Source organism: Antechinus flavipes, chromosome 2 (genome assembly GCF_016432865.1).
Source record: "Antechinus flavipes isolate AdamAnt ecotype Samford, QLD, Australia chromosome 2, AdamAnt_v2, whole genome shotgun sequence".
Lineage (NCBI taxonomy): Eukaryota > Metazoa > Chordata > Mammalia > Dasyuromorphia > Dasyuridae > Antechinus > Antechinus flavipes.
Window position 1 is genome coordinate 35,599,601 of NC_067399.1, and position 27,833 is coordinate 35,627,433.

General features: G+C 37.9%; 1 protein-coding gene and 1 gene segment (V, D, J or C); one reads left to right on the forward strand and one right to left on the reverse strand.

The window, feature by feature from the left end:
- Window positions 1–27,833, reverse strand: part of LOC127546334 (immunoglobulin kappa variable 3-15-like) — a 144,223-nt gene that overhangs the window by 34,684 nt on the left and 81,706 nt on the right.
- On the forward strand, window positions 11,948–12,532 carry LOC127547520 (RNA polymerase II subunit A C-terminal domain phosphatase SSU72-like). The gene has a single exon (XM_051974440.1). The coding sequence runs from the start codon at window positions 11,948–11,950 to the stop codon at window positions 12,530–12,532; it is 585 nt and encodes a 194-aa protein (XP_051830400.1).

Genomic DNA, 27,833 nt, shown 5'->3' on the forward strand with positions numbered 1-27,833 from the left:
CATTTTACAGATAAGAAAATTGAAAAAAAAAAAAAAGGTTAAGTGACTTGCCCAGTGTCATAAAATGAGAAATTGGTTTACTCTAAACTCAGGCCTTCCTGACCACCTACCTGACTCTGTCTACTGCTCCTGTGGTAGCTAGTCTTCCTGCATTGGAGGTCTCCTAGCATAGGTTATAAGAGCTTTTCAAAAGATTTGAGGGGGCTCTTGATTTGGTATTTGGTAGAGAAAATTATTTTTGGGGTATGATCTAATAATTTAGATTGTTTCACTCCTTTATAAGTGGCTGGGAAAGAAAACCAAGGTAAGAATTCCTCACCGAACCAATATTTCCTTTGAGACCCAGAAACTTTCCCTCTAGGCAGTCCAGAAAAGCTGCCCTTGTTTCTGCTGAGGGGAAGGAGATGCCTCCAGAGCAATGATGCCTCCCTCAGCAGCTGTTGGGCAGGTTTTTGTTTGGGGATGTATCACTGTGAGAGGCAAGCTATAGTCCTGCTGACAGTAATAGACTGCAGCATCCTCAGCCTCCACTTTGTTGATTGTGAGAGAGAAATCTCTCCCAGACCCACTGCCACTGAACCGGGCAGGGACCCCAGTATGCAGCGTGGTTGCTGCATAAATTAGGAGCTTGGGGGCCTCTCCTGGCTTCTGTTGGTACCAATCAAATTCTGTACCAGCATTCGAACTAGTCTTACAATTAATGGTGACCCTCTCTCCTGGAGACACTGACAAAAATTCCGGAGACTGAGTCACCACAATAGTACCCCTGGAACCTGGAATAAAAAAAAAGACAGAACATAATCCATATGATTTCATTGTCTTGGCCTTTCAATTCAGAATGATCAAGCACAGGGAATGGACCAAATCTTACTCTCTCCCAATGTCCCCTAGAACATCCCAGAGATGGGCAAATGGAGTAAAGGATCTCTCACCTGAGATCCAGAGCAACAGAGAGCAGAGGAGCTGAGCCTGGGACCCCATCTCCTCCCCTGGCCTTAGATTCTGCTGAACTGAGACCTCACCCTGATCTGGCATTTATTTGGGTCTAAGCAACTGAGGTTGTCCCTGGGGAAACATGCAAATCAACAGAAGTAGGCAGGGGGGAGTAGAAAGGCAGAATGATCTTAAGAGGTTTCTTGTCAAGCATCAGAAATATCATTAAGTTCAAGTCACAAAAGAAAGTATAGTTCTGTCTATTCCCCAAGAGAATGTGTCAGACCTAAGTTCCCTATGAACTGTGTTTTGAATAAGACATGAAATACAATGTTATCAATGTTTTTATGTAATTTTTCTTAATTGCATTTTTAAGCTTTTATTCATTTTGAACTTTAATACATAAAGAAAAAAAGGAACATTTCCATGTACAGAGGATAGCATAAAAAAGACAGCTTAAAAAGCCATGAATTTCTTATTATACAATTTCCTTTTATTGTTCAATGTAATATGTATAGCACATTATTTTCAAAGCTATCTTTTTTCTGCATTTTCTTCTAAGTTTTCTACTTTACACCTTATATTTTTTTCTTGCTCCTTCCCTGCTCCACTCTGAATAAGGTTGTCATTAAACATAATTAGGTTTATGTAAGCCAATGGTCCTCAAAGTATAGTCCAAAGAATTATTGGCATCTTTGAAACCCTTTCAGGGGGTCTACAAATTCAAAATTATTTTTTATTTCTTATATAGTAAATAGCTATAAATATAACCTATGTGAACAAAAACTCTTTGAACAGATCCTTGATAGTTTTTTAACAACATGAAGATACTGAGAACAAAAGTTTGAGAACCACTGATATAAGCATATATATTGATCTATGTCAAACCAATCTATACATATTTATGTTGTTCAATTCTTACCCAGGATGTAGATAAAGTCCTTTGTAGTTGAAGTAAGTATTTATAATACTCAACATGTCTTAGCTGTGCAAAGTTGGTCTTAGAATGCTATTGCTGTTATAGTAGACAGTGTTCTCTTGATTCTTGTCAGTTCCCTCTTTATAGGTCCCAGAAGCAAGTCAGTATATCTGTAATTTGACCAAATCTAGAAAAAAACACAAATCTAACAAAGAAAAGTTAGGATAATCTGAGTTAGTCCACAAGGACTGCTACAAGATGTGGCCTCTCATTAGTTATAAACCTTAAAAAAACTTGAATATCCAGACACAATATCTAGTAACTGATAGATGACCAGACTAAATATTTATTTGCTCAAGTACTTAGGGTATAAAACCAGACTAGAAAGGGGAAGGTATGACATAATTGAATTGCATTAACAGTTTCTTATTGACCATTGCTCTGATTATAGAAATCAGTTATAGGAGGAAAAAAATCCAGTGACATATTAACTACAAACTCAAGAAATTTTACCTTCAATAACAAATCCTTTTAACCAAAGTTTTGGACAAATCCTAAACAGATATTTACCATAACTTAAATTTATACAAATCAGTTTGCTCCCTTTAACCCAAACCAGGGGGCTACAACTTGATTTAAAAATGTCTGGAACAGTTTAGAGGGAGAAGGGAAGGAGAGAATTCCACGTGGCTGCCTTTCCCCTCCACTCCACCTCCAAAGAGGCAGGAAGGAGGGGAGGGGAACTAACCTTCACTCCAGGCTAATTAGATGTTCCATAGAAGTTGAAGAGAGCAGTGGGGGGGTGAGTTTAATCTTCACCTTTGAAGACAAAAGATCCCTACCCCACCCAGCCTTTAAAGGAGCAGAAAGCAGTGGGGGAATGGGGGGGATGAGGGAGAGGGAAGATTCCATAAAATCTACATGTCCAGCAGAGCTGAATTTAAAGCATAACTTACAGTGTTGTAAGATAGGGAACAAACTCTGAACCAAACTAAATATAGCTTTAAATTCCCAATAATATAAAACTGCTTTTCTTATCATATTTCAAATAATGAAACAGCATAGTTTCTCTCCCTTTGGCCCCAGGTAGCCATTATTCCCAATGGACTTCTCCTAAGCTCCAACTTGGCCAGAGTTGAAGACTTCAGAAGTCAGATCCTTTTTGCTACATACTTTACCTAATTAGAGGCACATGACCCCTTTCAGGCAAGTTAACAGTACTTTTTAAACAAGCTATTGTTCTTTTAAGATCTTATACTTAAAGATAACTAAATCTAGCCAGCATAGGCAACAGTAAAATTATTTCTCAAAATTTCAAACTGCACAAAAGAATATTCAGGACAAATCTGGCATGCAAAGGCAAACTAGTAAAATTATTCCCCAAATTTATAATCATCCTAAAATTCCTAATCAAATGTTTTCTCCAGCTGGAGTTCAGAATTATACTAAGTACATTGAAATAACCAATTCCCCAATTGGATCATTGTTCTTAAACTTAACAGAGCTCTTAGATTAAGAAAACAGACAAACAAATCACACAGAACACAGAACACACATGGACTGCGAACACAGACCAGGGTCTATCTAGAAAGAATATCCCTGAGGGAAGTTGTCAGCTCCAAGGATCCAGCAGTGAATGTCAGACATAAGATTCTTTTATTTTTTTTTAAATTTTTATTTAATAATTACTTTATATTGACACTCGTTTCTGTTCCGATTTTTTTCCCTCCCTCCCTCCACCCCCTCCCCTAGATGGCAAGCAGTCCTTTATATGTTGGATATGTTGCAGTATATCCTAGATACAATATATGTTTGCAGAACCGAACAGTTCTCTTGTTGCATAGGGAGAATTAGATTCAGAAGGTATAAATAACCCGGGAAGAAAAACAAAAATGCAGATAGTTCACATTCGTTTCCCAGTGTTCTTTCTTTGGGTGTAGCTGCTTTTGTCTGTCATTTATCAATTGAAACTCAGGTCTCTTTGTCAAAGAAATCCACTTCCATCAAAATATGTCCTCATACAATATCGTTGTCGAAGTGTATAATGATCTCCTGGTTCTGCTCATTTCACTTAGCATCAGTTCATGTAAGTCTCGCCAGTCCTCTCTGTATTCATCCTGCTGGTCATTTCTTACAGAACAATAATATTCCATAACATTCATATACCACAATTTACCCAGCCATTCTCCAATTGATGGGCATCCATTCATTTTCCAGTTTCTAGCCACTACAAACAGGGCTGCTACAAACATTTTGGCACATACAGGTCCCTTTCCCCATAAGATTCTTTTATAGGGTAACACGAACAATGACACAATGGGGGAGGCAACTGGATGGGGCTGACCTAACGAGGGGAAGCACCTAGGGAGATACTGGAGAGGCTCCTGATATTCTAATGACATCTAAAATGGACAAAGACCTTTATCTCATCAAACATTAAGAGGGAATGGTTATAGCCTGAAATCTAAGATATAAGATCTTTATCTCATCAAACATTAAAAATGAATGGTTATACCTGAGGCAGAGTAACTGAATTGAACAATTAGGGAAACTGGGTCAGGACAGTAAAAGGGAACTGTGGCACAACAATCTTTTGCTCTTCCAAATGAACTTTGTTATTACTAATTTTTTTTTGTAAATCAATAAAATAGTCTAAAAATAATTTAATTGGAATGACATTAAAGAAATAGTCAGGCAAAATTGTCATAGTAAAAATTACATTACCTTTAAGCATCCATGAACCATACATATTGCTTCAATCACTTAGCTATGGATTTATTTGCTCTTGGGCAGATGACCAACTTCCACTTGAAGGATTAGCCTATTAAGAAGGAATTGTGAGGGAATCTTGTTGGCAATAATTAAGAGATGGGATCCTGCCCTCCTTCCCTCCATGTCTAGCAAAGGATAACTCATCTATTTTCCCTTTAAAATAGACAATGGAGACATTTGAGTTCCTGATGGATAACTGCCTCTTTTCATATAACCTAGAAGATTGTAGTCAGCTTTTGTATGCATTCAGCAGGAATAGAATCAGCACCAAATGCTTCACCACAGGAAAGGACACTAATGGGATCCTTATCTTGGAATTTCAGCCAGAAAGGGACTGACTTTAACCAGAGACTTGAGCCTGAGGCTTAGAGAAAAACTGCAAAAGGGAAAAATCACCTTCTCTGGGATTTTACAAACTGCTCTCCCTTGGAAAGGCTTGTGTTATCTGTCCTGGCTAGGATGGCATCCCTTCTTGGCCTGGATTCTTCTGAGCTTTGTGCTGGTGCCCCAACATCTTTGACATGGCCCCCAGGCATTTCTGGCAAGGAGTGTGGGCTAGTCACTGGACTACAGACCTGCAGCTGGATACCTGGGTGCCAAATTTCATGACTCTATCCCCAAGGGTCCTAAAGTCCCCCAATTACTTTCAGCCTTGTAGATGGACTTGAGGGGGAAGTTTTCTGCCACCTTAAGTCTTGGGACTGTGTGTGTTTAAATTGGAATTGTGATTTTGAAATTGTATGAGATAATTACTATTAACTAGTGTGTGCTAAGATTGTGAACTTGCTTATTCTGGTCTAAGATTTTACAAATATGTGTGCATTGGTCCAGAAGTATCGCTACTAGAAATTTAAATTTTTATTTGATTTAATTTTAACTTAACAAAAATTTGGTTCTCTGGTATCTAAAGAGGTCATATTGATGAGGTCTACATTTGGGGTACCCAATTGAAATTGAGGTCTAGTTCTGACCTGAGTGATAGGTTCGGGGTTCAGGGAGTTACATGGAGCTCCCGTGCAACCTCTCAGGATTCGGCCCAAGGATAGGGAGTTAAATGAGGTCTAGTGGCAGTGCAAGAGTGCCTTGTAAAGGAATTTACAGACCCGAAAGCCTAGATTGATAAAAGAGGTTTATTATGGGCATTGGAAGTCAGGTTAAAGTCTAGTTAAGGAAATAGATGAAGGTAGAGATAAGAGGGCATCAGAAACAGTATTCCAGTGGGCAGAGATCCTTGATGTGCCAGGTATAAGGATGGCATGTTTGGAATCTCTGCAAAAAGAGGACTCCAGCTTGGCTCTTTTCTAATGAGAGATTTAGCTAAAGCCTGTGGGTGTAGTCCCAAGTTGACTCAGATCCAGTGGAGGCTGGGAGAGGCCCAGATCTCCTATTGGAATTCAAAAGGGTGCTTTTGACCAGGATTTGTGAATCAAAGGTCCTAGCTTCTTGGATTGATAATGCATCAACTAGGCAGGGTTGGGAATTAGAAAGGAATAAATCAATCTGAAAGGACTAGTTTCTTAAAGGGGCCACAACCCGCTTCAATACATTTGTATCTCTTAAGTAGACCATGCTGCTTGCTAAATTGTATATTGTGTAACTTGTAAAAAGTAAATGAAGTGTGCTTTAACATTTTGTCAGCCCACCTGAATATCTGGCATAAATTGTGTGAAATTTAGTCCTAAGTTATTTAGATATTCTAAATCATAAAGTATGTATTGCTTTCTTCCTTTAACAAAGAAGTAAAAGTAAGAAAATTTGATGTATAGGGATATGGGCACTTGCAGAACAAATTGCACCTAAAAACTACGTAACATTGTTGAGGTTCAGAAGAGGCCCCAAAAGGTTGTGGATTGCAGACTCATGTCGTGAGGTGTCTCAAAAGAATTTGCAGGCTTGAACCCATCTCCAAGTCAAGGGGAAAATTTTTCCAATTTCTTGGCACTATAAAAAGTCCCACAACATTTTTGCACATGTAAGTCCTTTTCCCTTCTTTATAATCTCTTTGAGTTTTAGGGCCAGTAGAGAGCCTGTTGGATCAAAGGGTATGAACAATTTGATAGTCCTTTGGGAATACCTCCAGATTATTCTTCAGAAAGATTGGATCAGTTTACAAATCCACCAAGAATGTATTAGTGTCCCAATTTCCTCACATCCCATCTAATATTCATCATTTTCCTATCATTTTAGCCAATCTGAGAAGAGTGTAGTGGTAGCCAAGAGTTGTCTTAATTTGTACTTCTCTGATCAATAGTGATTTAGAGCATTTTTTATATGACTAGAAATAATTTTAATTTTCTTCATTTGAAATTTGTTCATATCTTTTGACTTTATGAATTAGAAAATGGCTTGTATTTAGCCAAAATTTTTATGAGTGATTGTAAAACTCAGTGGAAAGACTTCGATGTTTTAAAACTTGTAATCAACACAACTCAAAATAATTGTCATATATAAAACATTTTGTAATCATTAAAGAAGTGTAAATTTGCATTATTTTGTTTGTACAAAAATTTTAATATAATCAAAATTATCTATTTTCTGATCAATAATGATCTCCAGTTCTACTTTGGTCACAATTTCCTTGCTTCTACACAGATCTGAGAGATAAACTATCCTATGTTCTTCTAATTTGTTTATAATATCATTCTTTATGTTTAATTATGAACCCATTTCGATCTTATCTTGGTATACAGTGTTAGGTGTGGGCCAATGCCTATTTCCTGCCGTACTAGTTTCCATTTTCCATAGCAGTTTTTGTCAAATAGTGAATTCTTATCCCAAAGTTGGGGTCTTTGGGTTTGTCAAACACTAGATGACAAAAGTCATTGACTTTCTGTCAACCTAACCCATTCCACTGATCTGCTACTCTATTTCTTAGCCAGTATCAAATGGTTTTGATATTGCTGCTTTATAATATAGCTTTAGATCTGGCACAGTTGGGCCACCTTCCTTTGTTTTTGGTTGTTGTTGTTTTTTTTTTTTTTCATTAATTCCCTTGAAATTCTTGACCTTTTGTTCTTCCAAATGAGTTTTGTTGTTATTTTTTCTAGGTCAGTAAAATAATTTCTTGGGAGTTTGATTGGTGTAGCACTAAATAAATAGATTAGTTTAGGTAGTATTGTCAACTTTACTATATTTGCTCAACCTATCCAAGAGCACTTGATATTTTTCCAACTGAGCTGTATGAAAGGGTGTAGAAGTTGGGGAGCTGCAGAATTAAAGATGCCATGGTCGGGGCCAAATAGGCAGCAGAATGGGCAGCTGAATGTCCAAGCCTGTTTCCCTTGGTCTGAAGTGAATCTCCCTTCTGGTATCCTTCACAAAATATAACAGAAACTCTTCTAGATCCATGGACAGTTTGTAATAATTGTAGAATTTCCCATGCATTTAATGGGGGATTGACTGATTGATTGATTTTTGCTGACAAAAATGCCCTTCCTTCCATAGAGCCCCATGAGCATTGTAAAACATCAAAAGCATATTTAGAGTGAGTGTAGATGTTCACTCTCATTCTTTCCACAATTCTATAACTCTGTGAGGACAAAAATGGTCTGAATTCAGTGGGAGGTGAGAACCTTCAAAGGTTGGCATAGGTTGAACTTAGAGGCTTCCTCAAATGGAAGGGCTGTGGCAGGAACTGCTCTAAGGCAGGAGGGTCACCCCAAAGATACCAAGTTTCTTTGAGAAGGAAGTAAGGAGTCCTGGGTCAGGTACCAGGGACTGATTCAAGACTCCTAGGTCCTGACCCTACCTTTCATCAACATTCAGCATAAAAGGTAGGGCCAAGTCTGGAGCAAGAGATTAGTTTAACTTTTAGGGTCTTAAAAGCCTTGGCCTAATCAGGTCTCTATTCCAGGGGCATTGTGTCAGAGCCTTGAATAGAATCATAGAGGGGCTCAGCAACAATTAAAGTCTAAGTCATTTATCCTCTGTCTTTTTCAGCTTCTTCACATTTAAATTTGGCATAAAAATACCCTCCGCATCCTAGTATCATTGAGTGTCTGAAAAGAAATATTATTTTAAAAATACTTTCCAAACTTTAAAGCACTTTAAATAATAAATATCATAAATAAATAAATAATTTAATAAATTAATATTACTGTTGTTATTTTTTAAAAAGTGTATGTAAAAGCAACAAACTCCATATCATGAATATTTGATTTGTTTTGACTTTGGAAGGCACCATGGAAGGTGTGGAGCTGAAATTTCATTGGTGGAAGAAGTCCAAAGATGAATGAACTAAAGATGTCCAAAACTGGGGCAGTTTTTTAGGAAAGGAGGAGATATTTAAGAGAGTGTCTCCAGCTGGCTTTCATTAAATGGAAGTTGAAGAGTTTCCAGTTGCACTTTCAATAAGAGGGGCAAAAGTTTTGAATAGGTGTGAATTCAACAGAGAATTCACAGAGATTCCCTATCTAGGCAAATCAAAAAAACTTTTCTGGGTCTAAATTTCCTCATCTATCTCCTCCAATCTATCCAATGATGCCATAATTCATATGATCATTAATTCATTTAACAATCATACATTAGCTCCAGTTCTGTCAGGCATTTTACTGGAAGGCTGGCACACCAAGGGAAAAATGAGCTTTCAAGTTGTTTTTATAGAAGAGAAAGATCTCAGATGTCATCTCATTCAATTTATTTCTGAAAATAAACACATTAACAACTACTACTTCATCATTTCTAGAATTTCCTTGAGAACTGGTCATCCAATAGAGCCTTGGAAAACTCCTTGGATGCCAAACTCAGCACTTCATCATGATTCCCCACTTCCAGGGCCATTTCTATTTCTCTTGATCTTCCTCTTACCACCAGGCATAGATGATGTCAGAGGAGAAAGTGAAAATGCACTTTCCTTCCCCACTTAAATCCAACTCACTTGTATCACCTCCCCAAGGTCATGGTCCTATTTGAAAATGAAGGACAAACAACAAAAACAAATGACAAACTCCCATGATTTATCCCTATTGAGTTGAGCAGAACAAGTCAATCCGATTTCTCTTATGTGTGTCATTTATTTTTGAGTTCAAGTCTTGTTAGCAAATCTGCTGATAGAAATGAAACCATTTGTGGGTACAGAGAAGATTTCAATCAAGAATTCTTGACCTTTTGGTTTTCAGAGATACTTTTATCAGTCTGTTGAAGTCTATGGAAGCCTTCTCAGAGCAATGATGTCTCATTGTAAAAAAAAAAAAACTGCAAAGGAAACATTGTAATGGGCTGAGGCTTGAATTGATGCATTGAGGTCCCGAGCACATGAGGCTAAATAGTAATTGGACCATACTCTATTAATATATAAGCTTGGAGAAAGAATGGCCCCCGCCCACTCTATGTGCAAGTCCTAATGTGTTGTATAGGAAATGACGATTCTGGTAGGTGGAGGCAGGGGAGTGAAAAAGGAAGGGGAAGAGAGCTCAGACGTTTCTCGCTCTGCTAGCTGGCTTCCTGTCGCAGCTGCCCATATTGCTATCGCAATCTTTTTTCACCTCTTCACTTCAATAAAGACTGAAGATTTTTCCCTTAACCTGAGTTCCTAACTCCGGCTGATTTTAAATACTCGGTCATTACATTTGGTGCCCAACATGGGGCGCCAAAATGTGGTGATCTTCTTCTTTTAAAATAAGTAGAATAGTTCTTTCGGGGGAGGTTTTCTTAGAGGCAGCTTTAGTATCAGTTTGGAGCAATAATTACCCCAAATGCAGCCAGGTGATAAAAGTTCAGATCTTTTATTATCTCCAACATAGCCCAGTTAGCTTAGAGGTCTATCTCTCTGCTTGGTTCCAAGAGCGCTTGCCGCTTTGTCCTTTGCTTCTGCCTCTGCTTTCTTCAGCCTCCAGAGCCAGCACCAAGTTGAATCTGTCTTGCCTCAGAGAGAGGGCTTCTGGTGTAATTCTGCTGAAATCTCCCCGAGAGCCTCTGTCTGTTTCTTTTATACAAGAGGGAGGAATTGTGGGATATGAGAGAGAGGGATTATGGGTTTTCTTCCATAGTGCTCTCTGGCCCTAAGAGCTTTAAGAGAGGTGTGAATTCACAAAGTTACAAAGTTTACTTTGTGAATCTGGCATACTTGTGAACTCCGATGAGTAAAGGTGTAAACACAAGCATTGTACTAATTAGTTCTACTTAGTACCTTGTTTCAGGTTCTGGCCCAAAACATCTTCTTGTAAGATCAGATCAACTCTAATTAGTTAGCAGTTTGTAAAGATTCCAACATGTAATGACCCCGTATTTAAAATCAGCCAGAGTCAGGAACTCAGGTTAAGGGGATAATCTTCAGTCTTTATTGAAGTGAAGAGGTGAAAAAAGATTGCGATAGCAATATGGGCAGCTGCGACAGGAAGCCAGCTAGCAGAGCGAGAAACGTCTGAGCTCTCCTCCCCTTCCTTTTTCACTACCCTGCCTCCACCCACCAGAATCGTCATTTCCTATACAACACATCAGGACTTGCACAAAGAGTGGGCAGGGGCCATTCTTTCTCCAAGCTTATATATTAATAGAGTATGGTCCAACTACTATTTAGCCTCATGTGCTTGGGACCTCAGTGCATCAATTCAAGCCTCAGCCCATTACAAAACATATTTGATCGAAACATAATTTTTACAATAAAATTTAATAGAACTCACAAAATTCCTCTGGGCACTATTAAAAACACCTCATGGAATCTTACACCACCACTTACACACTTACACACCAGCCATCTTGAAGCATTTCAAGTTCGATCATGCATTGTCTAGACTTCTACACAAAACTGAATATTCAAAATACATTTATTAGAGGCAGTGCCCAGACAGGATACAAGGAAAATAAGTTAACTACTATTAAGCTCCAAGGAACAATCTATCCTTTGAGCCAGCAAGTGATAACTCAATTGATACAAGCAGGCTGAGTTTTCACCTCAGGTCCACAAGTCAGCTTCACACCTCAGCTCCATACCTCAGCTTCACATCTCAGCAACACTTCACTTGGGTGGGGCCCCAGGCTTCACACCTTTTCTCTTTCAGGATGACATCAGGAAGGTCTCAAGCCAACGTAGTATTTATAGAGCCTGGCTGCAGGTACAGCATCATTCTGCTTACAGCTCAGGCTGTTGCTTTAGTTCTCCACTGGTTGCCCCAGTCTCCTTTTTACTGCTGCTTTCCCCAATCTTGTCCCTCCAGTCAGGAAGGTCTCAAACCAAGGTACGTATTTGTTCAGCTTGGCTGCAGGTACAGCACCATTCTGCTGTTCTAGCTGATCCTGTTGCTTTAGCTGTCTACTGGATCGCTCAGTCTCCTTTTTTCTGCTGTTTTCAGCTACCTTGTCCTTCTGGTTGCTCTCACCACTACCATGCCCTCTTCTCCTCTGAAAGTGGCTGTGGTGTGCTCCAGTAACCAGAACAGGAGCATGGAGGCTCACCGCATCCTCAAAAAAAGAGGATTCCGCGTTAGATCTTTTGGAACAGGAACTTCTGTAAAACTTCCGGGACCCACAGCAGACCAGCCTAATGTCTATGATTTCAAAATGACATATCATCAAATGTACAATGATCTTCTTAAGAAAGACCAAGAACTCTATACAGCTAATGGGGTTTTGAACATGTTGAGCAGAAATAAGAGAATCAAGCCCCGGCCAGAGAGGTTCCAGGACTGCAGGGATGAGTTTGATGTCATCATTACCTGTGAAAAGAGAGTCTATGACAAGGCAATAGAACATTTAAATTCCAGACATCAGGAGACTCTGAGGCCAGTGCATTTGATTAATGTGGACATTGAGGACAATGAAGAAGAAGCCATTTTAGGAGCCTTTCTCATCTGTGAACTCTGTCAGTGTATACAGCTAATGAAAGACATGGAAACCCAAATAGATAAACTGTTACTGAAATTGGAGGAGAAACATGATAGGACTTTGCTCCATACCCTCTGTTTTTACTGAAGCCCAAATTGATTTTTCCTTCAGAGCTGAAAGACATCTAGGTCTATTCTAGAAATCAAGATACTCTGCAGCTAGTCCATGGGATTCATATGGACATTCAGGACAATGAGTAAAAAGCCACCGTGGAAGCCTATCAGTATATATAGCAGACAGAAGTTGAGAAAAACCAATATTGGTGAACTGTTATCAGAATTGGAGGGAAATAGGAAGACTGTCCTCCACACAACCTGATTCTACTAAAGCCAAAATGTCTTTCCTCTTTAGTTGAAAGAAGCATGTGTGTCAAGGTTTTTTGACTATCCTCTACTTCTCCAGAAGACTGGTTTCTAATATTCCTTTCTTTCCTTATTCTGGGGTTTAAGTGCCCACTCTTTGCCTTTTGTATTTGTGTTGGATTGTCTTACAGCTAATCTGCTGATCTACTGATTTGCAAACAGGACAGCACAACTCAGACTGCTGTAGATTCCTCTTGACACATTCCCTGGTGCTCAGCCCAATCTGCCCTAGGCCTCTGTGCTTGCATTTTCCCGAGTTGGCCTGAGCGTGGCCTTCTTCCCTCTGTCTCTGATTAAAATAGCCCTCTTCTGAAGATCTTCCAAATTATCTTCTGCTGGAAATTTGTTACACTTCAAATATTTGTGGGGTCTGTCATTCCAAAACCAGTGCTGAGCCTTAATTTGTTGTTAATTTGAGGAATATGGGGAGAGATCAGGAAAGGACCTTTCTCCTCTCCATCCTCTTGCTTGCCCCTCCCCCATTCCTTTTGTTTGGGGCAATTGCACCTACCCAAACTGACTACTCAGGAGTCATTCCAAATGATGTATAGAAAGAATTTATTAGAATCTTGAGAAGCAGACCATCCTGGCCTGTGGGCCCGAAAAGACAGCAAAGATACCCACAGGAGGAGAGTCATTCATGTGAAGATGCTTACAACTTTTATACATTTCAGACAAAGAACCCCCTAAATCCCACCCTTTACAGGCTATGATTGGTTACATAAACCTTTGTCTCCCTATTTGGTCAGTGGAATGCAGTGAAAAAGGTGATATATAGTTTTGCACTTAATTCCTTCTTTGGACAATGGAATGCAGTCCAGGTCTCATCTAAAATCACATGACTGGGGCCTATAGGCCTGATCTACTTCAGTTAACAGTCTCTGATCAATATGTGCTTAATCTGTAAGTTCTTCACCTTTCCACACACTTTGATCAATACTTTTTATTCCCTTCATGGTATTTATTTTGTTATTAATTTGTTATTAATTGTAATTTTTTTACTTTTAATAAATATTTTGTATTTTTCAAACATTCATTTCTTTAGCTGTGTCTTTTTAAATGTAATTGTCTGGAGTATAGAAAGACAAAATGAAATAATTACTATGTGTGAATTTGGAATCTGATAAAAACTACTACTAAGCTTCCTTCTGCCTTCAGAACAAAAGGGTAAATTACTCCTTTTTTTTTTTTTTTTTTTTTTTTTTTGTGAAACTGGCTCCTTTGTTGAGAGAGATGAATTTAAAGATAGATGAGGGATATATTCAGGACAAAAATTGATATAAATATATATTAGTAACATTTAAGAGTGAATGTTTCTTGAGTGTAGTATTTCAATATCAGTAATATTACTCCCCTTACACACACACACACACACACACACACACACACACACACACAGAGATTTGATTATTTTATTCTTTTGAAATTTCTAAGTTAGCAATTCAAAGGAAAGCCACAGGATGAACAATAAGAATAATTTAATTATTTTCCCCCCTTTTCCCTATGTTGATGATTAGATCAATTTCTTTTTTTGTAATTTCTTTCATTTTTATAAACATTTTTTAGTTTTGAAACTAAAAATGCATACATGCATACATTGTTTTCAACATTACCCCTGTAAAATCCTGTTCCAGTTTTTTCTGCCTCCCATCCCTCGTCCCTTCCTCTAGATGGCAAGCAATCCTATATATATTAAACATGTTCAATTCTTCTATATATATTTCCATGATTATCATGCTGCACAAGAAAAATCAGATCAAGAACAATTGGATCTGGTTTGAATCATCTCATTGTTGAAGAGAACCACATGCAACAGAATTAGTCATCGTATAATCTTGTTGTTGCTGTGTATAATGATCTCCTGGTTCTGCTCATTACACTTAGCATGTAAGTCCCTTCAATCCTCTCCGAAATCCTTCTGTTGGTCATTTCTTACAGAATAATAATATTCCATAACATCCATATACCATAATTTATTTAGTCATTCTCCAACTGATGGGCATCCACTCAGTTTCCAGGTTCTTGCCACTACAAAAAGGGCTGCCATAAATATTTTTGCACATGTGGATCCCTTTCCTTCCTGTAAAATTTTTTTTTGGAATATAAATCTCTGGTGGGAATCTTGTTGACAATGACAAAGAGAGAGGACCGTGTTCCCAATCCCTGGCTGTCACAGGCTAACCTAAGAATTTTTCTTTTATAGAAATGGACAAGGGAGGCATATTTGAATTCCTGGGTAGTAAGTTCCTTTTTCCATATAACCTAGTTAATGGAGATATTTTTTAAATGAACAGTTTACCCTTTGCCTTGCAAAACTCAGATGTAATAGAATTAGTACCAGAGGTATTATAGGAAAGGACACTATTGAGGTCCTTGTCTTCAGTTGTTCAGATAGAATGGGATTGACTTCAATCTGAGGTAAACCATCAGAAGCTTCAGCATTAGTCAAAGACTGTTTATTGAAAACACTATGAAAGTGATCAGTTCATGTTTCCAGATCATTACCCCATTATGGATGGATTTGGCTCTGTAAGTCATGAGTAATTGAGAGGCACTGTAGGTCTTTGGTTGAAAATAGGTTTCAGAGTACCACAAAGACAATTTGGTTCATTACTGTCAGTGTAAATCTGAATTTCATCTACTTTCTTCCTCAGCCAAGAATCCTGCATTTCTCTAAGTTTGCACGTTTATGTTGAAAGAGTTAAAACATTTCTTTTGCAGAGACACATGTCCTATTCTGATGGTAAACCTATGAAATTCTTCTTTCTTATTTATCAACCTCTGCATTTGCCCATCATTTTATTAAACCATCCTTGAGTTTTGGGAGAGTTCTGGTCTAGAGGAACAAATATGATTCTGTACACCAGATTTCTGAAAGTTGTCCACTCCTTTTCTGCTACACTATTGCCAGCAATGTATTGACTGTGCTTTCCTTCTAAGTTAGCAACAAACTCTTCTCACCAGAGAAGCTCCAGTTGAATCTATTGTCATTAAGTCTTTTGTTAGTAATCTTGTCTTTGTAACATCACTTTTGTTGCATGTTTAACTTGTTGCTTTGTTTAATTTGGAGAGGATAAGTCTATGAGAGATCTAGCACTCTGCATCTTTGTTACTTTGTTATTCTAACATCCTTACAATCACATAATCCATTGTGTCAATGTTTGCTGCAAGGGTGCATCCAGGAAATTGTATGGAAATCTTATACTATACATAGAAGCTGTAAGCATTCTCATCAAAACAATTACTAACCATGATTCAAAGAATCAAGCAGATTTAGGATGAAAGATAAGACAAAGTTTTAGATGTGAACAATGTGACTGTCACATTTCCTTTATTTTTTTTTTCAGTGATGAGATTTTGAGGGACAGAGAAAATACATTTTTGTTTGTTGAAAAAATACTATTTGATGTTCAATATGTTAAATCTATGTTTTTTTTTTAAATCAATTCTCTCACGTTGCTATCTTTAGAGAAATACTGGCTCTTTTCCTCATTCAAATTTTTCTTCTTTGTGTCTTTTGGATTTCATCCTGAGCATCTTCCAAGCATCCTAGGATCACATCCTCTGTAGGAAATTAGTCTATGGTATTCTAGCCATCTCATATTTGAGTACTTTGAAATATGTTTTCCCCAAATCTAGGGTCTAAATCAGGCTATGATGATACATCAAATATATATACAGATTTCCATTCCTACTTCATAGTATCAGAAATGGATAATCCTATTCCCTACTGAGTATCCATCATTTTTTACACCTCTATTTGAGGGAGAGTTAAATCTAGAATAGAATTTTCCCCTGCTGACTCTACTACTTTTCGAAGGAAGAACATTTCATTAAGGCAAGTCAAGAAATAATTAGGGACTCTGCTTTTCTCACATTAAGAGCTTTCAAGCAGATATCTGGATAACAGATGATCTCCCATCACCACTATATCATGTCTCTTAGTAAAGAATATATTCTGTTTCTGTACCTCATCTATTACTTCTTGCTGTACAGGTGATTTATTTCAGTAGCAAGAACATTTCAGTTTCTCCCTCTATAGATCTCAAATACTTTCTGGAATGCTTCCCCGCTCAGTTTTCTGTATAGCCCGACATGAGTATTACTTTTCAATATAAAATCCCACTCTATATATGCCCCTCCCTGAACTTTCCTTTGCTTTTCAGTAATATCTTATATAGTCGTGAGTTTTGTTCCACTATCATAATGATGGCTCAAATCCAAATGACTTCCTAGTCATTGCTCTCACAGATTAGCAAACTTTTTCTGCAGCACTTCAACTTGGCCAATGCTAAAAGTGCACAGGAAAAAACTGGGCTTTTTGCAGTAACTAATGGAGCAACTCAAAGAGGTCTTAGGGGAACTAGCTGACCTCCCCCTTTTAATAAGTCAATATAGGAGCCAAACTCAAGTAAATGATAATATCAAAGATAGCAATTTTCTTCCAAGAGAAATCAAGGGAAACTTCCTTGAAAGAAACCTAGGAAAAACAAGGGGAGGGGGTTTCAATCTGACAGTGAAGTCAGATTCTTTAAAATGACAATTACAGACCACACAAATACAAGAAAATTTTTCAGACTGACAGCTTTACCATATATCAACAAATACAAACCAGGGACAAGCTCCTGACATCTCAGGAGTGCCAGTAGGGGAGATTTCAGGCAACAATCTTTCCCTCCCAGAAACAGACCAATTTCCAGATTAAACTGGAGGAACCAGATGTATTCCTTGCTTTCACAAGGAGCACCCAGATGTATTTCCTGTTTTCACAAGAAATACCCAGACTGAACCTTTTTAGAGATAAACCAGGCTCCCAGGCTCCAGATTAAAAGAGGAGGGAACAGATGTGTTCCTTATCTTTACAAGAAGCACCAGATGCATTTCCTATTTTCATAAGAAATACTTAGCCCAGATTTGCTCCTTGCTTTTACAAGGAGCCCCCAGAGGTATCCCAACAACACTGCTTAGACATTGTATAATTGCTGATTGGCGTCCCCACAACACTGCTCAGACATTGTATAACTGAGTCCAATCCAACACTCTTGGGTACCTGAATGCTAGCAATCAGACCAGATAGATTAGATTGTCCACTTAGGTCAAATGGGGTCTCTTGGCAGTGACACTTTAATCCAGCTGGACCTAGTCTCCCCTGGGGCCCTGGAATATATCAGGAGCCAGCTCCCCTAGAAGTAAATAGGGCAAGCTGATCCAAGATTCCCCTCGGAGGTCCGAGACCCTTAAATCTCGATGGAGCCTCCAAATTATGTTATGTCACAGTACAGCTGTGAGCAGAGACCATTTTTAAAAGTAGAGATTTCATTGAAAGTCAGCTGACCACAGGGGTTCTCATCCAAAGCTCTGATGGCCCTGAGCAAAAGGAGACACAGGATTTATAGAAATTTCTAACAGGGCAAGCAAAATACAGAAGCTAGATATGCAGTTAGCTTTCTTCCTTATCTAACATCTTGCAGCTGTTACTATCTCTAAAGAAATACTTCAAAGACAGGAACAGTTTGGCAAAGGCATTCCTTTCAAGATAGGAATTATAATCGAACTTTGACAGAACAGGAAGGCAAGGACAATCCCATGAATATGTTGAGAAGAATGTGAAAAACTTGCATAGTATTTTCAATTATGCCTTCCATCATTGTGACACAATGGTATGTGAAGGGGGTTGGGGCTTCTGGGTCACCTCAAGTTTTAGGGCTTTTTCAAGCCCAGTTGTCCCAAATCTAATATTTCTGTGTGTAGGGAGGTATGGCTTATTATTCAGGGCCTAAAACTGTATCTTGAGCATATAGCTTGGAATGATAGTAGGTTTCTCTGTTTTTGTTATTCATTTGATAACTAGCTATCTTAGTGTTCTGGCATAGGAAATGAACAAAAACTCCTGTTTTTTTCTTCCTGTGATACCTTAATTTTTTGATATCTCTGAATTTATCATGTTTTAAGAGGACAAATAGCTTTGTTCTCTTCAGGAAATACCCCTCCCCTCTCTCCTTCCTTTCTATCTCTCTTCTATCTTTATCATTGTGATCTTATTTTATGTAAGGAAGATATTATTGATGTATTACTAAAGGTTGAAGCATACCTCACTGAGGCATGTATGCAAACTCTTTAACTTTGGTTCTTTCTGTCACATCTTCCTCTATATATCTCTTCTCATTTTTCCTCTCCTTTTCTTTCCAACATCCTAACAAGAATCAATATATCCATTTTCTATCACAGATTGTTCACACACACACACACACACACACACACACACAAAAGTAGCTTGGGGAATAACTTGGTGTTCTTTAAATCCCTTCACCTTCTCCTCCAAGTAGAAAAATCAGTCTGTATATTGAAGAATGGAAACAGTCTCTAAGCTGTGGTAAAAGCATAAATTTCACCCATTTGATGCAAATAACTACACAACTTTCCTTATTCCCCTAGTATGGGGTATTGATAGCTCAATTTTAACTTAAAACATTTAGAAGAAATTATCACTTCTTTTTTTAATTGACAAATCAACTCACCCTCTTTATTCTCAGGAAATGCATATTTAGATATTACCTCTTCTGTTTTGTGTGTGTGTGTGTGTGTGTGTGTGTGTGTCTGTGTGTTTAAGCTGTGACTAATATTAACAGTGCTCAATTTTGTTTGCTTCTTTTCCCTTCAAATGAGTAGGAGAAGGGCTGAGTAAGTGAGGAAGAAAGATAAATCAACCTAACTTGTAATAATAACTTTGTGTGACTTTATTGGATTTCCTGTGCCCTCTAACTCTATTAAAAAAACTATATAGCCTTTAATAATGAAATTTTTCAATTTTCTGAACTTGAAGGATTATTGAATAAAAGAATGAAGGGAGTTCATCAAATAGGGGCTTGAGATGTTGAAGAAATATTTTGTGTTTGTCTGATTTGGGGCTGTATTCATGTAATTCTGGTAGATTTAAGTTGCAATTGAAATGACCCAAATCACTGCTTCAGAAGAAATACTTGTGTTGGGAAATGAATGGAGTAAGCTACTAGTATGTATCTGGACCACACTCTGGTGGCCAAATCATATATTACACTACCTTATCTAGTTAACTATTGCTAGAACAATGATGGTTTAATATTCTCAATAATATTCAAGTGGGAATAGAAGAATGAGAGAATTGTTGTGTTTATTATCGGGTGACCTTTTCCTATTAGCACTCACCAACAATAATTTCTCATACAAATTAGCATCATAATTCTAGATGAGGAAAGAAGCTCAGCAGCCACTTTGACCCAAGCTTTCATAATGTTCCTATCTTTCCTCCTTTTGAGTTATTCCTGCTTGGATATTCATTATTTTACTCTCTTCCTTTACTTTTAGTTCCCGACATCAAGACAGTATTTGGCTTTTTGTTTACTTCCTTGCATTAGCTCCACCATGATTAAACTCAAATTTGCAGAATAAGTTTTTCTTGGTCCTCAGATTCTCATTTTCCAAAATCTTCCAAGCTGTATTTTAACAAGAAGTTGCTAGATCCTGTGGGATATCAATGCATTTGTTATGGCTTGAAATGCTTCCTTTCTGGAGTTTTGCCACAGGTTTTTTTTTTCATATTTATGATATAAGTTTTAGGCATAAGATTCCTGGTACTCCACCTTATCTTGCAAATCTGAATATATTTATGAAGGGATCAAAATGAAGGGATTCAGTGGAATCATAGGATTATTAAATATTTTGGATGAAGAGACCCAATTGAGCAGAAATTCAATGATTAAACTTATGAGAACTACTTTACAAACCCCAAACATTTTATGAATTCTAATTTTAATTATTATTATTAAATCTTGATAGTGTCCTAGATAAAACTACTTCATAATCCTAAATGCGGTAATCTATCTAAAATGAAATCCAGCCAATTGAGTTTTCTTTGAAAATACATTTTCTAGAAACAGTTGCTGTCACACTGCAGTCATGTTGCCCTAACAGTGAAAGAAAAGAACTAGTAGCCCCAAAACAACTTGATATGGCTTCAATGCAGCAAAAAAAAAATAATAATAATAATCCATGTTTGGGAATAAGGAAAGCTTAGAATTCCAAACAGAAATATTGGTGTTTGATACTGGCAGCCATAAGGAAACATGTGAATTGATTGAGTAGGAAGGGTGACAGAATTGAGCTTTAGAAAAAAATCCTTGTGTTAACTGAATAGAGGATGCTTAGAGAGGAGAGAGGAGGGAGGCAGGTAACAGCTTCAGCAGCTCTGGCCATTATGCAGACCTCCAGGGGATCAGGACCTACACCAGGAGGGTGATAGTGTGTCAGAAGAGAGGAGTGGGCACATCTGAGAGATGTTGCAAAAACAAAAATTGAGAGCTTTTGGCAACAGTTTAGATGTGGAGTGTGAAGAGACAGTGAGTACTAGGGAGGAGTCTAGGATAAGTCCTAGTTTAGAGCCTTAGGGAATTCAGAGGTAACTGTTGTCCTCCACTGGTCAAGGAAAAGTAGGTGGAGGGGAAGGTTGAGAGGGAAATTTCTGTTTTGGACATATTGGCTTTAAGAGATCGTCAGGACTTCTAATTAAGACCGATAGGCAGTTTAGGATGCCAGCTTGGAGGGTGTTAGAGAGATTGGGGCAAGAGAAGCAGATCTGTGAATTGTCAGCAATGTGATGATCATTAAATCTAATGGAGCTAATGATGGCTACCAATGAAGTGGTATAGAGGCAGAGGAGAAGAGGGGCCAGTACAGAACCCTGAGAGGAACTCACAATTAAAGGGCATGATGTGAGTAAGCACCCAGCAAAGATGAGGGAGAAAACTGTGACCAACATAATGACCAAGGCAATCATGTCTTTTGAGGAGCAATGATGAAGTATGTTATCCACCTCTTGGAAGAGAAATGATGGGCACAAGGAACAGAGACTTATATTCCAGAGCACAGTTACTGAAATTCATTTTTATTTAACGATGTTATTTTTTTTCTCTTTTAGTTGATGATGGATGGAGAGAAATGGCACTGGTAAAGAAAAAATTGGAGGAAATAACATTTTAAAAAATGCTCTGAAGAGAATAGAAAGCATTTGAGGAGGGAATTTAGAAAGATGGGACATAAAGAAAATGAAATTTATGATTCATCATATGGAAATTCAGAGTTTTATGTTGAATAAAATTTTTTGTGTGTTCTGTTGGAGCTTTTGGAAATTATCTTTCATTTTTTCCCCTCACTTTTAATGGTATATATGCAAATTATACACACGCACACACACACACACACACACACACACACACATATATGTGTGTGTGTTTTTCTACATTCAGAGGGGTGTAATACATTGCCAAAAAATAAAACATAGGGAGTAAGTGTTCAATAAAAATCAAAAAGTAAATCAACATGACATAATACAAATCGGGTAAGAGCAAAGTTCTCAACTTCTCTCCCAGTTCAAAGTTGATCATTGCAGGATTGAGGTATTTGGGTTGGTTGCTACATTTTTATTTGCATTACATCATGTGAGTGCTTATATATCCTGCTTTCTAATGGTGCTTCCAAATGTCAATGAGAGGCACATGTTAAAGAAGAAGTAATGGAAAGAAGAGAATTCTCAAGAAAGGGTAAAATAAAGTCCATCACCCAAAATGTGAACTCCCAAATATGGCAGTGGGCAAGAGAATGGGACAACTGTTGGATGAACCACATGATGCACTATATCCTGATGACATCCAGAACAATGGACAGGGCCACACTCCTTTGGGTGGAGATCTCCACATGAACTTAGGAAGGATGTAAGAAAGGGAATCTCATGGAATGGTCATGCATGGGTGAGGTGGCATCTGCACAGCTGGAAGGCCCAGACTCCAGTGAGTGTGTGACAGGCTGTGGTGCTCTCCTGATGTTCTTCTTCAGTGAAGCCACAAATAAACTGAGTCCAACAAATTGAATCTCAGAGTAGCTGTGTCTGATGTGTGTGTCTCTGTCCACTGTGTCCATCTTTTCTGTCAGGAGGTCACTAACTCCCTCCTAGGTCCCAAGCTGTTCTAGGCTTGTCCTGGTCAGAGCTCTGATGGAAAACTTCTTTTCCTCCTGGGTATCCCATTGGAGAAGATGCAGAAAAGCTGACTTTAGACTTAGCCTAAAAACAGACTCCCTGGCAATGTCAACTAGGTCAAATGTAATGCTCCAGTACTGGAAGCATTAATAATAATGATAGCTAATATTCCCACAGTGCTTACTAAGTGCTGGCCACGCTGCTAAGCAGTTCACAATTATTTTCTCACTTGATGTTCACAAATGTCCCAGTAGGCAGCTGCTATTGTGATCCCCATTTTACAGATAAGAAAATTGAAAAAAAAAAGTTAAGTGACTTGCCCAGCATCATAAAATGAGGAATTGGTTTTCTCTGAACTCAGGCCTTCCTGACCACCTGCCTGATTATTTCTACTGCTCCTGTGGTAACTACTCTTCCTGCATTGGAGGTTTCCTAGCAAAGGTTCTAAGAGCTTTTCAAAAGATTTGAGGTGGCTCTTGAATGGGTATTTGGTAGAGAAAATTATTTTTAGAGTGTGACCTAATAATTTAGATTGTTTCACTCCTTTATAAGTGTCTGGGAAAGAAAACCAAGGTAAGAATTCCTCACAGAACCAGAATCTTCCTCTGAGACCCAGAAATCTTCCCTTGAGGCAGCCCAGACAAGCTGCCCCCATCATAGCTGAGGGGAAGGAGATGCCCCTGGGGCAATGATACCTCCCTCAGCTGCTGGGCAGGTTTTTGTTTGGGGCTGTATCACTGTATGGGAAGAGCTATAATCCTGCTGAGAGTAATAGAATGTAGTGTCCTCAGCCTCTACTTTGCTGATTATGAGGGAGAAATCTGTGCCAGACCTACTGCCACTGAACTGGGCAGGGACCCCAGTATGCAGGTTGGTTGAATGATAAATTAGGAGCTTAGGGGCCTCTCCTGGCTTCTGTTGGTACCAGTTGAATTGTGTACTAGCATATGAACTGGTCTTACCATTAATGGTGACCCTCTCTCCTGGAGACATTAACAAAAATTCCAGAGAGTGAGTCAACATAATAGCTCCCCTGGAAGTTAGAATAAAAAAGACAGAACATGATCCAGCTGATTTCATTGTCCTGGACTTTCAATTCAGAATGATTAAGCACAAGAGAATGGACCAAATCTTCTTCTCTCCCAATGTCCCCTACAACATCCCAGAGATGGTCAAATAGAGTAAAGGATCTCTCACCTGAGATCCAGAGCAACAGAGAGCAGAGGAGCTGAGCCTGGGACCCCATCTCCTCCCCTGGCCTTAGATTCTTCTGAACTGAGATCTTACCCTGAGCTGGCATTTATTTGCTTCTAAGCAACTGGGATTGTCCCTGGGGAAACAGGCAAATCAATAGAAGTAGGCAGGGGGAAATAGAAAGGCAGAATGATCTTAAGAGGTTTCTTGTCAAGCATCAGGAATATCACTAAGTTTAAGTCACAAAAGAAATTATAGTTCTGTCTATTCCCCAAAAGAATGGTGTCAGGCCAAAGTTCCCTATGACTATGTTTTGACTAAGATATGAAATACAATATTATCAATGTTTTGCTATATCTTTTCTTAATTATATTTTTACACTTTTATTCATTTTGAACTTTAATACATAAACAAAAAAAGGAACATTTTCATGTACAGAGGATAGCATAAAAAAGACAGCTTTAAAAAGCCATGAATTTCTATTTTACAATTTCCTTTTATTGGACAGTATAATATATACAGCACATTATTTTCAAAGCTATCTTTTTTTCTGCATTTTCTTCTAAGTTTTCTGCTTTGCACCTTATATTTTTTCTTGCTCCTTCCCTGCTCTACTCTGAATAAGGTTGTCATTAAACATAATTAGGTTTATGTAAGCATATATATTGATCTATGTCAAACCAGTCTATACATATTTATGTTTTTCAATTCTTACCCAGGATGTAAAGTCCTTTGTAGTTGATGTAAGTATTTATAATATTCAACATATCTCAGCTGTGCAAAGTTGGTCTTGGAATGCTATTGCTGTTACAGTAGGCAGTGTTCTCTTGATTCTTGTCAATTCCCTCATCATAGTTTCATACAAGTCTTTCCATATTTTTTGTCCTGATCATTTATCACAATTTATTCAGATATTCCCCAGATGATGGGTATCTCCTCACCTTTCAGTTCTTTGGAACCACAAAGAGAGCTGTTCTATGTAAGGTCTTTTCCTTTTCCTCTACGTCTGTTGGCAAACATATCTAAGATAGAATTATGGTTTGTTCAAAAGGTATACATAGTTTTATGAAATTGGGACTAATTCTAGATTACAAAATTGTTGGATCGTTTTGTAGTTTCACCAATAGTAAATCACTGTCCCAATTTGTTGACATTCAATCCAAAACTTGTCATTTCCCCTTCAATCATGTTAGCCATTATAATCAGTGCCTGGTAATATCTCAGTTGTTTTAACTTGTATTTCTCTAATCAGTCATTATTTGGAGCATTTTTATATTACTATTTATATTTTGACTATCAATTGGGGAATTACTTGTATTCTTATATTTGTTCTTCCCCCCACCCCCTCAGTCAATTGGGGTTAAGTGACATGCCCAGGATCACACAGGTAGGAAGTGACTTCAGAGTTGGTGCTCTACCCACTGCGCCACCTAGTTGCCCCTCTTAAAGTTGCTTTTAAAAAAAACTATAGATAATATTTATTGGCTAGAATTATAGAATGGATCTTAACTTATTCATCTGTAAAATTAAGAAGTTGTATCAGATTATCCCTAACTATACTTAAAAAGAAAAAAGGAAAACATTGCTATGTCCACAGCAGACATTAGGACAGGATTCAATACAAAACAATAACTTTTCATTATCAGAAAACCTATATAATAAATATTACTTATTTCTTCAAAGCAGGCTGCATTTGCTTTCTTCTTGATTTTCTTTTGTTCTATACTGTGTACTTTTTACTTTATTTTCCCCCTCTCTTTCCCCACTCCTCTAAAGAAGGTTACAATTAAACACAGATATCTATAAACATACACATACTCATACACATTCATATACATATTTAAGATCAAAATATGATTATTTCCACCTGTCATCTGTTTCTCAGAGAATTGGTAGCATCTTCCTTCATAGGTCAAACTTTTCCCATATTTATAAATTAGCCAGCTAATTATTTCTTACACAATAGCATTATTCTAACCCAATTCCATTCTGAGAGATTCTCCATGAAAGTTTTTTCTCCCAATTTTCTACAGTCCTTTTATGCTCGACTACATTGGTTTTATTTCTACTACAATATTGTAACTTAAAACAAAACTGTCCTTTTTAGACTTTGCATGGGATTGATTAGATGAAATATTTCTCAGTATTGTCCCATAATCCCTGTTTCCAGAACTGGGACCTTGGGGTGATCATTTGATCTCTGAGGAATGAACTTTGAACCTGGAGATACAGGAAGTTGAAGGAAGTGACATGAGCTGTGGAAGACAGCCAAGATTGGTGACCATTGGTCAAGGACCATTTGTCCTTTTAGTCTATCTGATGAGAAGGCTCCAGTCCTTTGCTTTTAAACCCTGGACAGCCGGAAGCTGGTCAGGTCCCAGGAGCACATGATGAGAGTTGGTATGGCTCCCAGGTGTGTATCTGGGCCTCTTCCTGCAGGGATTAAATAAATACTCTCTTTTTGTACCTGATGATGTCTATTGTTAATTAGTTAATTGGGAAGCTACAGCAACTTGTCCCACACAACTTCAACAAAGATCTCCCTTATAATGTAGCTTATGATTTTATACTGCTAAATCAATTTCCTTTACATCTTTTTTCCTGGCTTCTTTGAAGTTCCTGATGTTGTAATGCCAGAGAACCTGAACAAGATAAAGATAAAGAGCATTTAATAATTTATTTAATGAAGAGATTTACTGGGACCAAATGAATCCAAGGTTTGGTCCCAGGCCAAATGAGACTGTCACTGAACTTTTAGAGGCCTGATATCAAATGACAAGGTCCTTTTAAGTATGCTAAAATACTAAATAAGGACCTGGGTAACAGGAGTGGAGAAACAGATCAGAGACATTGCCAGTCCCAAGATAGGTGTCTGATTTCTAGTTGTTTCTAAACAATAATCCCCCAAACTAAGTCTGCCAGGGCAATTCCAACAGAATAAGGGATTTCAAAGTTAAAGCATAACCAACAAATCATAGTCTAGTAAATTTAAGCAAGGAGTGAAAAATAAAAAAGGACTGTTTAAAAGACTTCCAATTAAATCTGAACTAGTAAGATAGGGGTGGGGCAGAAGTGCCCAAGAAAATCCACCAGTTTTCCCAGTCTCCTATGTCTTCCTCCCTTTTTTGTCTTATGGAAAGGAATTATCAAATAAGCATTCCACATATAAATCCCAAGTGAACCAAAATTCCTATACATATATATAAGTGACTAAAAAGCCCTCAAATATAATAGCATAGTTACACAAGTTTAACAATTTCCATCCCAAGTCAACGCAGTAATATAGATAAAATTTTAACAATTCAACCACTTTCCTACTCTCCCATATCAGTCCAAATTACATCAGGAGCAGGGGTGATCATTTTCTCAAAAATTGCTTCCTGCTGAAGATGGGTGGAGACGCTGAGTCCAGGGAGGGGGATGGGTGTAGTGTGGTGTGCTGACAATCAAACCTGATCTAGATCCCAGAAGCAAGTCAATATTTCTGTAATTTGACCAAATCCAGAAAAAAAAAAAACAGAAATCTAACAAAGAAAAGTTAGAACAGTCTGAGTTAGAAAGACTGGTCCACAAGGACTGCTACAAGATGTGGCTTCTCATTAGTTATAAACCTTAAAAAAACTTGAATATCCAGACATAATATCTAATAACCTATAAATGACCAGACTAAATACTTATTTGCTCAAGTACTTAGGGTATAAAAGCAGATTGGAAACAGCAAGGTATGACATAATTGAATTGCATTAACAGTTTCTTATTGACCATTTCTCTGATTATAGAAATCAAATACAGGAGGAAAAAATGCAGTGACATATTAACTATC